The sequence below is a fragment of the Aythya marila genome (genome assembly GCF_965140915.1).
Source record: "Aythya marila genome assembly, chromosome: 5".
Classification (NCBI taxonomy): Eukaryota; Metazoa; Chordata; class Aves; order Anseriformes; family Anatidae; genus Aythya; species Aythya marila.
In genome coordinates, this window is record NC_139046.1 from 63,096,387 (window position 1) to 63,110,448 (window position 14,062).

The 14,062-nt window shown below is 34.3% G+C and overlaps 1 protein-coding gene across 9 annotated transcripts in view; it reads right to left on the reverse strand.

Moving 5' to 3' along the window:
- Window positions 1–868: 868 nt before the first annotated feature.
- IRAG1 (inositol 1,4,5-triphosphate receptor associated 1) overlaps window positions 869–14,062 on the reverse strand; it is a 66,955-nt gene continuing 53,761 nt past the window's right edge. For 5 of the 9 annotated variants that reach the window (XM_082761489.1, XM_082761488.1, XM_082761486.1 and 2 more), the window contains 8 exons: window positions 12,522–12,653; window positions 11,629–11,770; window positions 10,880–10,929; window positions 8,998–9,105; window positions 8,459–8,526; window positions 6,589–6,708; window positions 5,534–5,665; window positions 869–4,474 (listed from right to left, as the gene is read on the reverse strand). In XM_082761489.1, coding sequence (XP_082617615.1) covers window positions 4,234–4,474; window positions 5,534–5,665; window positions 6,589–6,708; window positions 8,459–8,526; window positions 8,998–9,105; window positions 10,880–10,929; window positions 11,629–11,770; window positions 12,522–12,653 — 993 coding nt within the window. In that variant the 3' untranslated portion in view covers window positions 869–4,233. The remainder of the gene's footprint in view (window positions 4,475–5,533; window positions 5,666–6,588; window positions 6,709–8,458; window positions 8,527–8,997; window positions 9,106–10,879; window positions 10,930–11,628; window positions 11,771–12,521; window positions 12,654–14,062) is intronic. The other 4 variants (XM_082761485.1, XM_082761482.1, XM_082761483.1 and 1 more) reach the window with 2 other exon arrangements.

Genomic DNA, 14,062 nt, shown 5'->3' on the forward strand with positions numbered 1-14,062 from the left:
TTAGAATGATGAAATGAGCCTTAATAACTTTTTTTTTTTTTTGGTCAGTTTCTTCCTTTTTACTTGTCAGCTGTTGCAAAACTATGAGGAAGATCACTCATCTGGACTGCATAGCTAACAAAAGGTTTCTAAATTGTTTATGGGTCTTCATCTTAACTTCTGTGGTAAAAAACAACAACAGCTTTCTGTTCAATGTGTTTAATAAGCATTTGGCCAAAATATTTATGGTAAGCTATAAAGAAAATCCCATCATCTCATACCTATGTGCTTCAAAAAGTTGATGAGGATTGCTAAACAGAAGACTTTTATGCTGAGGAGAACAGACTGTTCTCTATAATCCTTTCTAAAGGAACCCTGAAGCATCAACAATTGAAATAGAAAGAAGTTAAGAAGAAAAATATGTTTATGTGAAAAATACAAATAAGAGGGTCTTTTTTCCTGGTAACAGACATTCCTTTCCAGATTGTCATTGTCCCAAAGTTTGTCTCCCTGAAAAAGACCATCAGAGATTCAGCTGTCACAAGTATGTTCTTCACAGAAATAGAGCAGACTCTTTCCTGCTGATCTGGCAGTTCAGCTCTCCACAAATCCCAGGGTTCCCAGACCTCCCAAGCCAAGAAGAACACCACTCAGAGAATCCTAACCTCCCAGTCTCCTTTACCTTTCAGTCTTCCATCTTCTCAGCAACCTGCAGCCTCTCTCTGAAGCAGGAGTTAAACTCTCTCCAGGATATTTCAGTTTCCTCTCATTTATTTTTAGGATATGACAAGGATGACCCTGCTTACAAACACTCAAAATGGAGTTTGCTTGATTCTTCTACATCATTTTTCTGAAGAACTGAAAGACTAAGAACAAGAACTTTGGTATGTGTAACATGACAGTGAATTATGCAGTTGGCATTTCAGAAAAAGATAGCCATTAATATGCAGACAGAGCACATACGAAAAATAAATCTTTAAGGTAGCAACACTGAGGACTTTGAAACCATACTTTTATTTAAAAACCTCAAGTATGTGATACTATACAGTACAATACCAGCACACTGGTGCAAAATCTTACAATGCTACAAATATAAATATGATACACAAAAATAGTGTTCTTTTAAAATTCTGCTTACTAGAAACATCTGTGCTGTGCAGGAGAAACAATACAATGTGTCTTATTAAAACAAAAAAATAAATATTGCACCTCAAGAAAACTATTTCAATATTAATAGCATAAATAATAAATCTATTTCTTGTTATCTTGATGTGATCTTTGAACACAGAAGTTTTGTTGTTTTTTTTTAAACGTGTTGCTGTTTTTTTTAAACAGATAAATAAAATTAATATTCAACAGATAAAACTACATCTAGAATAGGTTTTGATTGAGAAAGGTTGAGAGAACCTAGTTTTCTATCAAAAAAGGTGTCTTCATTAATTAACTGAGAAATGTAAGCAAAAATATTTAATGTGGTGTTAGTCACTGTGGTCTGTTATTTTTAGTGGACAGTTTTCTCCAAGTAGGTATAAAAAAATAATATATATATATATATATATAATTTTTTTTTCATCAACTTAATCGTCATCTTTTAATCGCCATTGAAATCCCTTGCCTCTTTCTGTCCACTCCCCATAACAATTAATAACTTTGTGGCTAAGTTACACTTACTTTAGACATGCAAGTAATTCAGTTCTAATCAGTACAACTACTTACGGAAATTTGCCCTTGTGCATCAAGTCCATGAAAGCCCATGTGCAGAATGCCAAAAAGAGGATGAAGACTCTGTTCACACACTGACCAACAGAAACTTTGCACATGCCTAACATTAAGCAGTTGTAGAGTCTTATTGATATCAATAACTATCTACATGTACTTAAAATAGGGTTTTGGATCAGTATCAGTGCAGAAGTGAATAAGAGCAAGTTAATAAAATTAGAGGCATTGTTAACAATTTTTCCTCAGTACACTAACATATCCACTGTCACAATCAAATATGTGCCATAATTTTTGGCATAGTAGATTCTGAATCTTCAAGACTATTTACCCAGAATTTTTATTGCTTTATTATGTTACCAACACAATTTCTAAAGATTTTTAAGTTAAGAAAGCTGGTTCTAATAAACAAGTATTGAAAGAGCCACTGACAAGTTTCTTTAAATAATAGAAGTACATGAAATGTCACAGTAGTTCTTAATAGTTAGATACTCTAAACATATACCAAGTAATTTGCACGAAACTCTCTTTGGTCTTATTCTTTAGCAATTACAATATCAGACCAAATGACACTTTCCCATTATCCATTTTGAACTTTCTTAAACACTCTACTTTACTCCTCAAAACAAAACAAAAATGTGTGTGTGTGTGTGTATATCTAATATACACAGACACACAAAATAAAATAAAATAAAAAAGAAAACCTACCAACTGCTTATGGATTTACTTCCTTTTCCCCCCACAGTTGGTAATGGTCTACCTTTCCCCTCCCCCCTTTCTCCATGTATTTTTATTTTAACAAAATGTAGCTAGAGATGCAAAAAACAAAATTCACCAGCAGGACATTTGTTACTAGTGCCAGACACATGAATTAAAATTCTGATTGTGTTAGAAACCTGTTTTCTGTGACGGTTAGCTTGAGTTTCAGTGTTTACACCAAAAGAAAATAAGCCTACATTATCTGCATCTGAGCTGAAATTACAGTACTTCATAAAGTTCTTATTTGTCCATAAAACAGACCTGTTAGTCAGAACGTGCCAAAAGAATTCAAGACACAAGAGTGCAATTAAGTGCCACACTGATTTTGATATTGTGGTTAGATTCAAGCATACAGCTCTGGAAGACAAACATAGTTCATCTTCAATCAGAAGTGGTGTTTGGCAGGTACATATGGTATACCTTGAGTGACATACATTTTGGTCTCAGTCCTAGGCATGAATTTCTTTTTTAGGATAATGGCTTCACTCTTTTGAAATTGCTTATGTCTAAAAATGGCAGGTTTTCATATTCCTCAGTAGCAACTCACAATTCCCAAACAGGCAAAACTGTTGAAAAATCTGTTGAAATATCGGGGCAAAAATTAATCTGTCATGACTTGGTAGTTTAGCTTTGAAAGTTTATCAAAACTGTTATATACTTGGCATAAGAATCTGAAAAGTAACTACTACAACTAAAACATGCAGTGACCTCTATGGTCATCACTACTTTCATGTCCTCACTCGTATAGGCACCTGTATGGTTTGGCAGTGTACAGAACTATGTTCCTACCGCAGATCTCAAATGACATCCATTTTTAATATTAGCAATAGGTCCATTTACTGTGATTATCCTAATCTGTGATAACAGACAGATTTGAAGATTTTTTTTTCTTTTTTGAGGGATTGCACATATTTTCCATATCCAAGACTGATGTATATTGGACTTCAGCAACACATCTAATTGTCTGAATAATTACTTTTTTGCTGTAATGTTTAGTGACTGAGTGGCATAAACCACACAGTTATTCAAATAAGTAGCAAAATTTGTTACAAAGCATGTCAGTGATACCTCAGAAGTTCCAAGATTCATTGGACAATATCAACTGTACTACCTAGACCTCATTTTAAGCTTTGTTGTATATCCTACTCAAAAAAAAGAGGTGGTCCCATTCTTAAAGTATGTCATAAGAGGTACTTAGTATTCCATTTAAATAGCCATACAGATAATTCCTCTTATGAAATTACTGTGTCAGCAAGGCATGTGGTCTGATAATTTTAACATGACATAGAAGACCTTCGATTTCTACCCAATTATAATGAATAAAAACATTAGACTTTTAAAACCCAAAGGAATTAAATGCCATTAATACTTGAACAACAATGACAACAAAACCTGACCAAAACACAAATTCAGGAATTGCAAAGTAAAGCACTGACTGCAAATATAGTTTTAATGATTTTTCTTCAAAACCATAGGAGAGATGTCAACATCTTGTGCAAGTTTTTCTTGCTGGTTGCTGATTACTGCCACAACCTTATCATGATTCAATATTACTTTAATCACATCAGTCATTTACATTGAGACAACAAACATAATTCTTTACCAAATTATCATTTTGGCAAGCTACGTTCATAACGTATCCCCAAACTTTGGGGTGGAATAACTCGCTTGTGCAACAGATGACATATACCAACCATAAAGATGACTAAGCACTACCTTTAACAACTGTGTTCTAATACAGTGCTTTCTCCGGTATCATAAATATATGTTGTTCATTTATTATTCAGTGCGTTGCTCATGTCGGAATCCTGAGTTCCACCATGAATATTGATGAACAGCAGAACAGCTGGCTTTGCCTTCAGGTCTCTCTGATATTTCCTCACAAGAGTTGTATGAATAGTAGATTCCCAACACCACAGCAAAAATGATTATCGCAGCCACTACCAGCCATACCACATTCCAGTGTTTACACAGTTTGGGGTACAGAATATATAAATAATTAATGACGACTTCAAGTCTGCTGTAAAACAAAAAGGAAACAGTTATATAGTAATATTAGGCAAATCAATTACCTTAAGCTTTTAAATTTGAGATGTTTCATAGATGTACTGTGCATTGCTTCTCTTCCAAAGACAAGTATCTTGCCAGAAAAGAGAAAGAACTTAAGTTCTTTCAAGAGTAACTGTATACTCAAATATGGGTGATATTTGCAAGATGACTGTAGACAGCTATCAAGCCATAACCTTGGCTTCTATTTCTCCCACCTGTCAACTGGCAAATCTCAGAGCTTGATACAATTTTAAATTCTGCCTTGCTCATAGCTTGCTCAATTAAGCTAAACATTATAACATATTCTAAACATCTCCTCCTAAGAGTTTCATGACTAGTGAGATGGCTGCCCTTCTGAACATGGCTGAAATTTCAAATTAACAGATGTTTATAATCACAATAATCTGGGCCTGAGTCCCTTGGGATCAGGTAGAGATCCCTACCGTATCTTGGATTTAGTCATATTACTTGCTTTGGCCAGTAGTCAATTCCTCTGTAATGCAGAAGTCTCTTTGCTTTTAAAAATGCAGGAAATTGCAGTGTACAGATGAATATAATAAATGTGTCCCTCTGCTGAAAGACAGGCTATTCTAACTCCAGCATAATGTTCTGCAGCATTTATAGAGATTCTAGAGGGAGCAAGCATCTGCCTTGAGTCCAGCATAGCTGAGAAGTTCATGTTAATCTGCATTCAGTTTGTAGATGTACTGAAAGATTCTTAGGTGAACAGACTGGCTAGGACCTTTTGGGAATGACATATGACACAAACAGGCGCATCACATTCCTGAATTACAACTTTCATAAGACAACGAATATCTACTGAGAGATGCATTTTAGCATCTAAAAAACTTGTGGATTTTTTTTTTCCCCAACTTCACTAACATGGAATAAGCCATTCTGTGAAATTAGTTATTTGCAAAATCCTTCCCTAGACTGGAAGAAAACATGCTAAAATAATAGCATAAAACATACATGGTTGGGTACCACGAAGTGGCTCTTACTGTATGGACACATCACACCAGTGTCTCACCTGCTTTTCAGTTTTTTTATCTCATCATCATTTTCACTTTCTTCATGGTCATCATGACTTTCTTTTGGTGTCTCTTCATCTTCTTCCTTCAATTCCTGAAGTTCTTTGGTTTTCTTCAAGCCTTCCTGATAGCTTTAATACAAAAACAATTTTTCTTAGTCTAGCCTGCAATATAAACATGTTCCTATGTAAAGAAAAATTAGCTTTACATTTTGTCATGTACAATAGAACGGTGTTGCTACAGCACTCAAACAAGAGAAAAGATGAGCTAAAGACTATGAATATGCCACAGAGCCACACTTCCTTAATAGAGGATTATCTTAGTTCTATTAGCAAACCTTATTTTGCAAAAGAAAAAATGTTATAGTCCTTAGCAGAGCACTATGGTACAGTCAATAGGAAAGCTGTAAGTTAAACATTTCTGCTTATCGTTATTTTAATCGTTCTGACCACCTACTCGTGGTTTTTTGTTTGTTTGTTTGTTTGTTTGTTTGTTTTTTTGAGAATAGATAGAAATCAATGCAAAAGATAGATGACTTTGGATCTGCAGACTGGGATCCAAACTTCTGTCTCCCTACACATAGTACTAAGTTCTTTGCTTGACATTTGGAAACGATAGATGCCAAAGTTGTTAACTGCCCCAAAACATGCCATGAAAAGCAATTTGCCACACAAACAATATGACTTTACTGCAAAAGTTGATGTCTACTCTTTGTTCATTTCCATGTACACCTTTCAGAATAAGCATTTTAGAAAGTTGTTTTGGATTGTCCTATTATGAATCTGAGTACTACCAACATATGAACACCCATTTAACTCAGAATCTCTAACTGCTCTCCCCCAGACTGGCTAACATAAATAATGGATGAAAGTGAACAGCCACAATGCAGATACAAGTGATGCTCACTCATGTTGCTTCCCAAACTGCTTTAGTTGTGACCATCTTCTTGGAGCTTATATCAATTATGTTGCTTATTTAGCATTTAGAATCACACTATAAAAAAATACATCTGGTAACACATATTTAAGATTTAGTTCACATAAAATATTCCTACCCTTTGTTATATGCTTCCTCTTCTATCTTGGCTTTAGTTTCAGGATTGATCTCATCCAACCCACTCTGAGTTAGTGTAGCAGTTGAGGTTTCACAATCAGGCTCTCCATTAGTCTTTCCACTGCCAAGACAAAAGAAACAGAAAAAGCAAAAACACCACTGATGAAATGTATTGTATTTGGCGTATACTACTGAATAGAAACAATTCAGTTCATGTGATTTCTGATTCTGTAACGATCAATCCATAAGGATCTCTGAAGAAAAAATGAAGGAAAATCTGACGTTTTATAACTTTTTTTTTTTTTTTTAATTCAACCAGTAAGAAATATTAATACTTTTTCTTTTCCTTCAGAATTTCTGTACAGCTTCAAAAGATGATCCAAATCTGGCAGAGTTCTGTTGAACTGTAACAACCACTGGCAATGATTTTGCCATAGTTCATAACTTTTGTTTACCTACTTGTTGCATATTTTCGTCTTTTGTAAAGTACAGAGATAAAACAAAGACATAAGATTTTTTTTTTTTTTTTTACTTTGTCAGCACTAATCTAAAGTATGTGAAAGTCAATATCCTGCACTGATACTGACTTGTGATCTGAATTCTTTTAACTTTTAATTTGCACAATATTTAAAGCATCCTATCAAACTTTAATTCAAATTAGCATTTCAGATATTGTATTGTGACACTGTGAACAGACTAAACCACCAAAGTAATAGTATTAATAATTTAAAAACATCACTGATTTATTACTAAGTTTTACTTCTGAAACATCAGCAAACAGCTTCCTTAGAATGTGCAACATTTCTTGAAAGAGCTAAGTATTTGGAAAGGTGCCTGACAATTTTATTTATGCTTTCTGCACAGATTAGAGATAAGAATGAAGTGTACACACACAAGGGTGTGCAAATGCAAAAAGACTTGTATCCATAATGGTAATAGTTTTCAAAGATCTTTTACAACAGATTGGATATGCTTTCTGTTCTCATCTCAGTATCATGTTTTCATATCATCCACCTTTGTGGATCTTGTTGCAATTTATAGGTCCTAGAAAAATATAGACATTGAGGTACTGGCTTGTCTAACAGCCTGGAAAAAAAGAAATGTTTTGTATCTCTATGCTGTACTAAAATTTCAATCCTAGTTCTTTAATTTAGCTGAATGTTTGCATTTACATGTATACTAAAAATAATTACTCCTCAATTTAGTCATTGTTTTAACTTCTATAAAATTTTGATGATCTAGCATTATGATGTTATACTTCTTAATTTAATTATATTTTTTTTTATTCATGTAAATTTCAAAACCTGTATGACACTGGATATCATAGTATTTCAAAATAAAATTCTTACCAGCTGGCCACATGTTGAGAAGGCAAGAGCAGAAGAACTTAAATTACGCTGACAGTAAAATTTAAGAACATGCATACCCAGGGTTGTTCGTGGCCAACTTTAGGTACAGCATTAATTAATTCCAGGAAATACATATACACAAGTGGATTTTTTTTTATTATATGTTATACTCTTAGTTTTGCCAAGTTCTAAAGGTAGGCCCTATTCAAATGTATAATTTCCTGCTGCACCTTTTACTTGATGAGTTGCAATGACTGTTGGATCATAGCAGACTAGATTTAGTTCTGAGACACTGCTTCTAAATTCTTTGTACATTAAAAAAACAAACAAACAAACAAAAAAACATACGATGATAAAATGGTTACCACACCTTGGAATCTACTTGAGTAAATAGTGTGCCACTGATTTCCATACCTTATGCCTTTGTATAATTTCTGTCAGGAAAGATTGAAATTATACCAGTAACAGTTTAATTTCATACTAAGATCCAATAGGTAATGAAACGACCTAGAGAAAACTCACTTCTCTAGAAGTGCTGGCAGAACAGGAGTAGATGCTAGATTGCTCCTTCCATTGCTTGGTGATTCAGACTGAAAGTTGAAAATGAGCAATAAATGCTACATCCATGAATCAATTTCAAATGAGTCTTCAGTAAAATGACAAAGTCAACGTGCTACTTAGGTTTTCCTCCCATACCTACCAGCAAGGTATCTTTAAACAGAAATCACAAAATTAGAATCTCACATTACTCCCTCTACCCACAATAAACACAGGACTTGAGCACTATAACAATTTTTCTCTGGCGTTCCCTTCTACAGTGTTGTTTTTTTTACCCTCCAAGAAAGTATCCAGTCTCTTTCTTCCTTATATTTTGATCACTAAACACTAAACAGTAAAATAGTCCCTTACACAACAGAAATTATCTTTGTCCATCCCATTTGTTAGGACGTAGTCAAATTTAACCAATTAAAGGGTTTACATTTTTTAGTAACTATGGCTTGGCCCTGTGCAAAGGAATTTTAAACAAAGCCTTGTACCTTTCAACTGTGGGTTTTACTTACGAGGGATGGTGTTGAAGGTATAGGTGAAGCTGTTGGTGACTGACCAGGAATGTTCAAGGAGTTAAATTTAGGAACAACTGCAACACTGACTCGCCTCCGAGGCATATTCTAGGACAAAGAACATTTTTTTTTTTTTTCTATTATGAAACAAAATAGGCCAAAGAAAGATTTTGAAAGTTAAGAGGTATGTCAAATATGTTAAAGTCAGCAAGAAGACATTTAAGAGAGTTAACAGCAAAATTATGGTAAACTGCTGTTAGGTCTGTGAACATCCCCCAGACTTCCTATCTATGAGTGCTTCTATCTTCCTAGTACTATCTGGCACGGCAAGTGCTTAGTGAGAATCAAACTTCTGTACAGGGAAGCTTCACATTTTTTTACTCCACTCTGAAAGCCCAATAACATAAGTGACACAGGAGGCATATTCTAAACTGTCAGTTCTCATGAAAGGCTATTATCTTTGGTTAAGCCAGACACATACTGATACTGGGAAAAATACCATAAGACCGGAAAATAATGTAGTTACATATGATACTCTTCTCTTGCTATGTACCTGTTATGATATGCTGTCCTCACTGGGATATAATTCTTTTTTTTTAGTTTTTATTTTTAATAAAACTACACATTATTACAGAAACAATAACATCCATTCCCTCCACAAAAGAAGAAAGCTTTCCCCCGCTCATCTTGAGTTGTTAGATATTTATCTAGCATCATATGACATTGCTTACATTTCCCAAAGACCATGGAAATCCTTCATATGATAAACATATGCTAGCTTTACACAATATAGTACAGCTCAAGTGTAGATCATGTAAGTCTGTCATTCGGTAAGAAGCCAAAAAATTTATCTATGTTATACTAGTAATGAAATCTATGCATCCCACTGAGTAAAAAAACAATCAACCAAAAAAAAACCACGAGCACATATGACATCTAACAGCATCATCTTACTGCATATTTCTAAACATTTCTAAGATTCTGCTCTAGATAACTTGACAAAAAATAAGTTCAACAGGTTTACCAAATACATACGTGGGATTGCCTACTCTACGATCCTGGATCTAGACAGGACCAATTTTACCTATTCATTAATGACAGAGGTACACCTAATGTACTCCTAACAAAAGGGAAAATTCTTCCTGCTCAGCACTCAGAAGTGCTAGGAATAAATTAAATATAAAGAAGTGCAACCAAAAGAAAAATATGAAAAGAAATACTAGACTCAGTAATGCCTCTGACTAAGTTTCATGATGGTCAAAACAGGACTTAGGTCTCTCAACTGGTTATTTTAGAAGCTTTTAAATAAACTTGGACTCCAGCAACAGGAAGTTTCAGAGAAATAAAATGGTGGTCTTGTTAATGTTATTAATCGGTCAAATTAAAACAATCTGAAATAATCTCCCCTCTCTCAATGCTTTGCCAAGACAAACAAGATATTCTGATGGCAACTGAAAAACAAGCCACACGTAAAAAAATATTATTGACATCTATGATATCATAATTAAGATAATGAAAATGGTATGTTCCTGGAATCCCTCAAATAGAAAGGTTTGATCCAGTGTACTGCTTCTTCACTGAATAACTAGAGCAATGCAAAGGACCTAAGCCACTTTCTGCAGCACCAGTATGTGGCCTGGAATATGACTCTTCCTAACTAAATATGTCCCTTTATGATTCAAAGCAGGCATTACTGGTATTCCATAGAGTCATCCTTAATCAGACATGTAAAATTACAAAGCATTTACACTAGACTACATGAATAATATTGAGAACTAACCATTACTATATTTTGAACACAGACTATAAGATTGAATGTATGTAGACAAAGAAACTTCACTACATAAATGTTCACTTAATTTTCTTTGTATTGCAGAAATACCTTTCCAACAGTAAGAGACATGGATCTAGATGAACGAGGTACTCCATCTTCTGCATAAAAACAGGAAAGAATCGTCTTAGAATATATGAGTAATAATATTAATAGAGCCCTTGCTTGCATTTCAAACTCAGACATACTATATTTACTCAATATCTGTAGTGACTGCATATTTATCTGTCATACAGTTCTGGCCTCAATTTCACCTGTAGAAGATATAATAACTTAAAATAAACAGAAACAAACAAACAAAATCAACTTCACAACACACATAAAATAACCATTACTATCCTTACTTTTAGAGAAAAGCCTACTATTTGCCTCCTTATGTAAGTTTTTCTGAAAGAAAATATTTGATGTTCTGGCAAGCTAGGAAAGATAAAGTAGCAAAAAAAAAAAAAAGAAAAAAGAAAAAAAAAGTATTTTGCAGTAATAAAATTTTGCTATTAACTGTCATTTCAGAGGTAGCTGTATTAAAACCGTGTAAGTTTTGCACATTGCACATTTTCACATATATTAGAGGCCAATAAAAATGTTATTGGATCTCATCAGAATTTGATAAGTGACGGTGATTTTTAAATTACCATACTGTAGCATTAAATATTGCTTATATGACATATTTTAGCTGATATATCTGTAGTTTTCTAAGTCTACTTCTGTAAAGAGGTTTCATGATACATCACTTCTTATCATTAATAGCACTATATATCTCTGTACACAGGCAAGACAAACTTTGTTGTTGTTGTTTTTACCAGATGCACCATAGCTTCTGCTAGAATTCTGATTGGCAAGTTTCTTAAACTCCATTAGCTCAGCATGATCCTTTTCATATGTTCTTTTTAGATTTTCCACATACTGCATCATTACCTCTGTTGCCTTTGACATACGCTTCTCCTAAGGAATAAAGGAGAGGATTACACAAGTTACCTCTACACTTCTCAAACTTACCATTTGCCTTTATGTGCATGACCGCTGTCCAGACTAGACCTGGAATAATTGTTCAGAAGAATACCGATATCTCAAACACTACAAATTCCTAAGTTTATTAGAACACAAACGCATTATATATCCACAGAAAATCATCAATTATTTTGTCAAATATTTATATATTACCTGTGTGCCTATATGATCAGTTATGTGGTATACATGCTCTTGCTTTCAAACCTTTGAAGGTCTCACTGGCATCAGCTTCGTTACTTCATTTGGCAGAGGTAACAGTTTTGAGCCTAGGAGGGTATTGCTGCGTTGTCACTTATACTTGCTATACAACTAACACAGCTTTTCATAGTTGTCTGACCGCAGCTATTGCCGAGGACAGGTTATTGAACTAGCTGAGCTTTTTGACCCACAGAAGTTTTCTTTTTTTGCTGCACTGATGTAAAATGTTTCTTGTACTGCAGCTATAATTCTAAATAATATATATGCTCCTATTGTGCACATTATATAGCTTCATGGGTAATCTTTTGTTTGAATTCTATTTCCAGACTGAAAAGGTATCTTTTCTGACACTATAATAAATGTCTTTAATCTCCCAAAATTACATATAAAATTCAAAGGGCTCATAAAACCTTCTCTATGTCTGGGGAAAAAAGAGAGTAAACACATACAGCGAGGATACATTTGTTAAATGCCAGGATGCTCTTACCTGGCGAACAGCTCCAACCATTTCAGCACGACTAGATAGCCTAGCAGCTAAACGCCGCAGAACAGCAATATCCTCCAATAGCTTCTGGTAAGCTTCTCTGTGTTCATAGTGATGCCACAAATGAGCTGAAGACTGAAATGAAAATACATAAGCCTTGCTCTGATGTCTTGCCACTCTTAGGTCAGATGAGCTGGCCTGAGTCACAGAACCAGAGTAAGACATGTCCAGGCAAAACTACGCACGGATGAGTTCTTAGACAAAGAGGAACACCACCTCTGCCACCAGAGACAAACTAGCGAGTGCTGCTGCTGCTACTGCAGTCTCAGAAGGGGGCTTTGCTGTATATTGCAGGCACAAGGTTAAAAATGGCTAAGCACACTTGCAAAACTTCTTGTTTCGAAATCAGTTACGAATCATGACTACCTACTCATGAACTTTACAAATACCAAACTTATTTTAAGTACTACTTAAAAGTGATTCCTGAACTTGCAACATTTTATTTGCTGGGCACAAGGTGTTAAGGCGGCAATTTACATTCTTTCAGATCAAAGACACTTTAACTATATTGAAAATAAATCAGACATTAGAGTGTCAAGAATTCAAGAAGTAAGAAAGTAATAGAAACCAATATGGCCTGTAATTCAAACGGCAATTGCAATTTCTTAACAATTTTTCATCTGTCAGTACACACATTTATGCACTTGATTAATATTATCACTCTGATAGCTCAAATTTAATACTGAAAAGCACTGAAGCATATGGGATGAGTGAAGAAAGAGTGAATTTAGATGTTTTATTAACCAAAGCGTTAGTGAACATCTCTTGAATGAATTTGAATTGAATTGAATCAATTTTCTACTTGCAGAAAAGACTAATACAAGAAATACTGATAAAATTCAGTTCAGACTTACAGACAGACTTAGTGCTGTTTTTGTGCTTTTTGTTTGTTTGTTTGTTTGCTTTTTTTTTTTAACCGGAGTCAGTTAAGAAATCTCATTTGTAGTGCAAACCTTTGGTGTAGGAACACAGCTCAGAGAATGATAAATTTGGTGCAACAACAAGGACAATGACAAAAATTTCTTAGATTTCCTTATCACTGAAGCCAGCGTGTTAACAAATTGCAGCCTAAATTTGACTGTAAGACCCAGGAAGGCATATGAAAATATATGCATGAGGAAAACATGCAGAGATTTCATATTTTCAACTGTTTCTTGGCAAGTGTAAATTGCTTATTTCCTTGAGCAAATCTGAAATTCATGCGAATCAATCCACCTTCTCTTGAAGCTGGGTTTTTGAATAAAACATCAGTTATTACAAGTTTGATTAAAAAACAAAAAACAAAACACTAAATACTGGTCAAGCTCATTAAAACATTTAACATGTGCCTGTCCTACAGAAATGAAGCTAACTTCACACTTGGATAGAAGCAAATCTAGTATGGTACACCTTACACAGGAGCTGCCACATCATTTAATTGTCGGTTAGATTATTCCATTGTAAAGAAAAAAAGCTTTGATATGAAAATGGTAGTTGCCACTTTG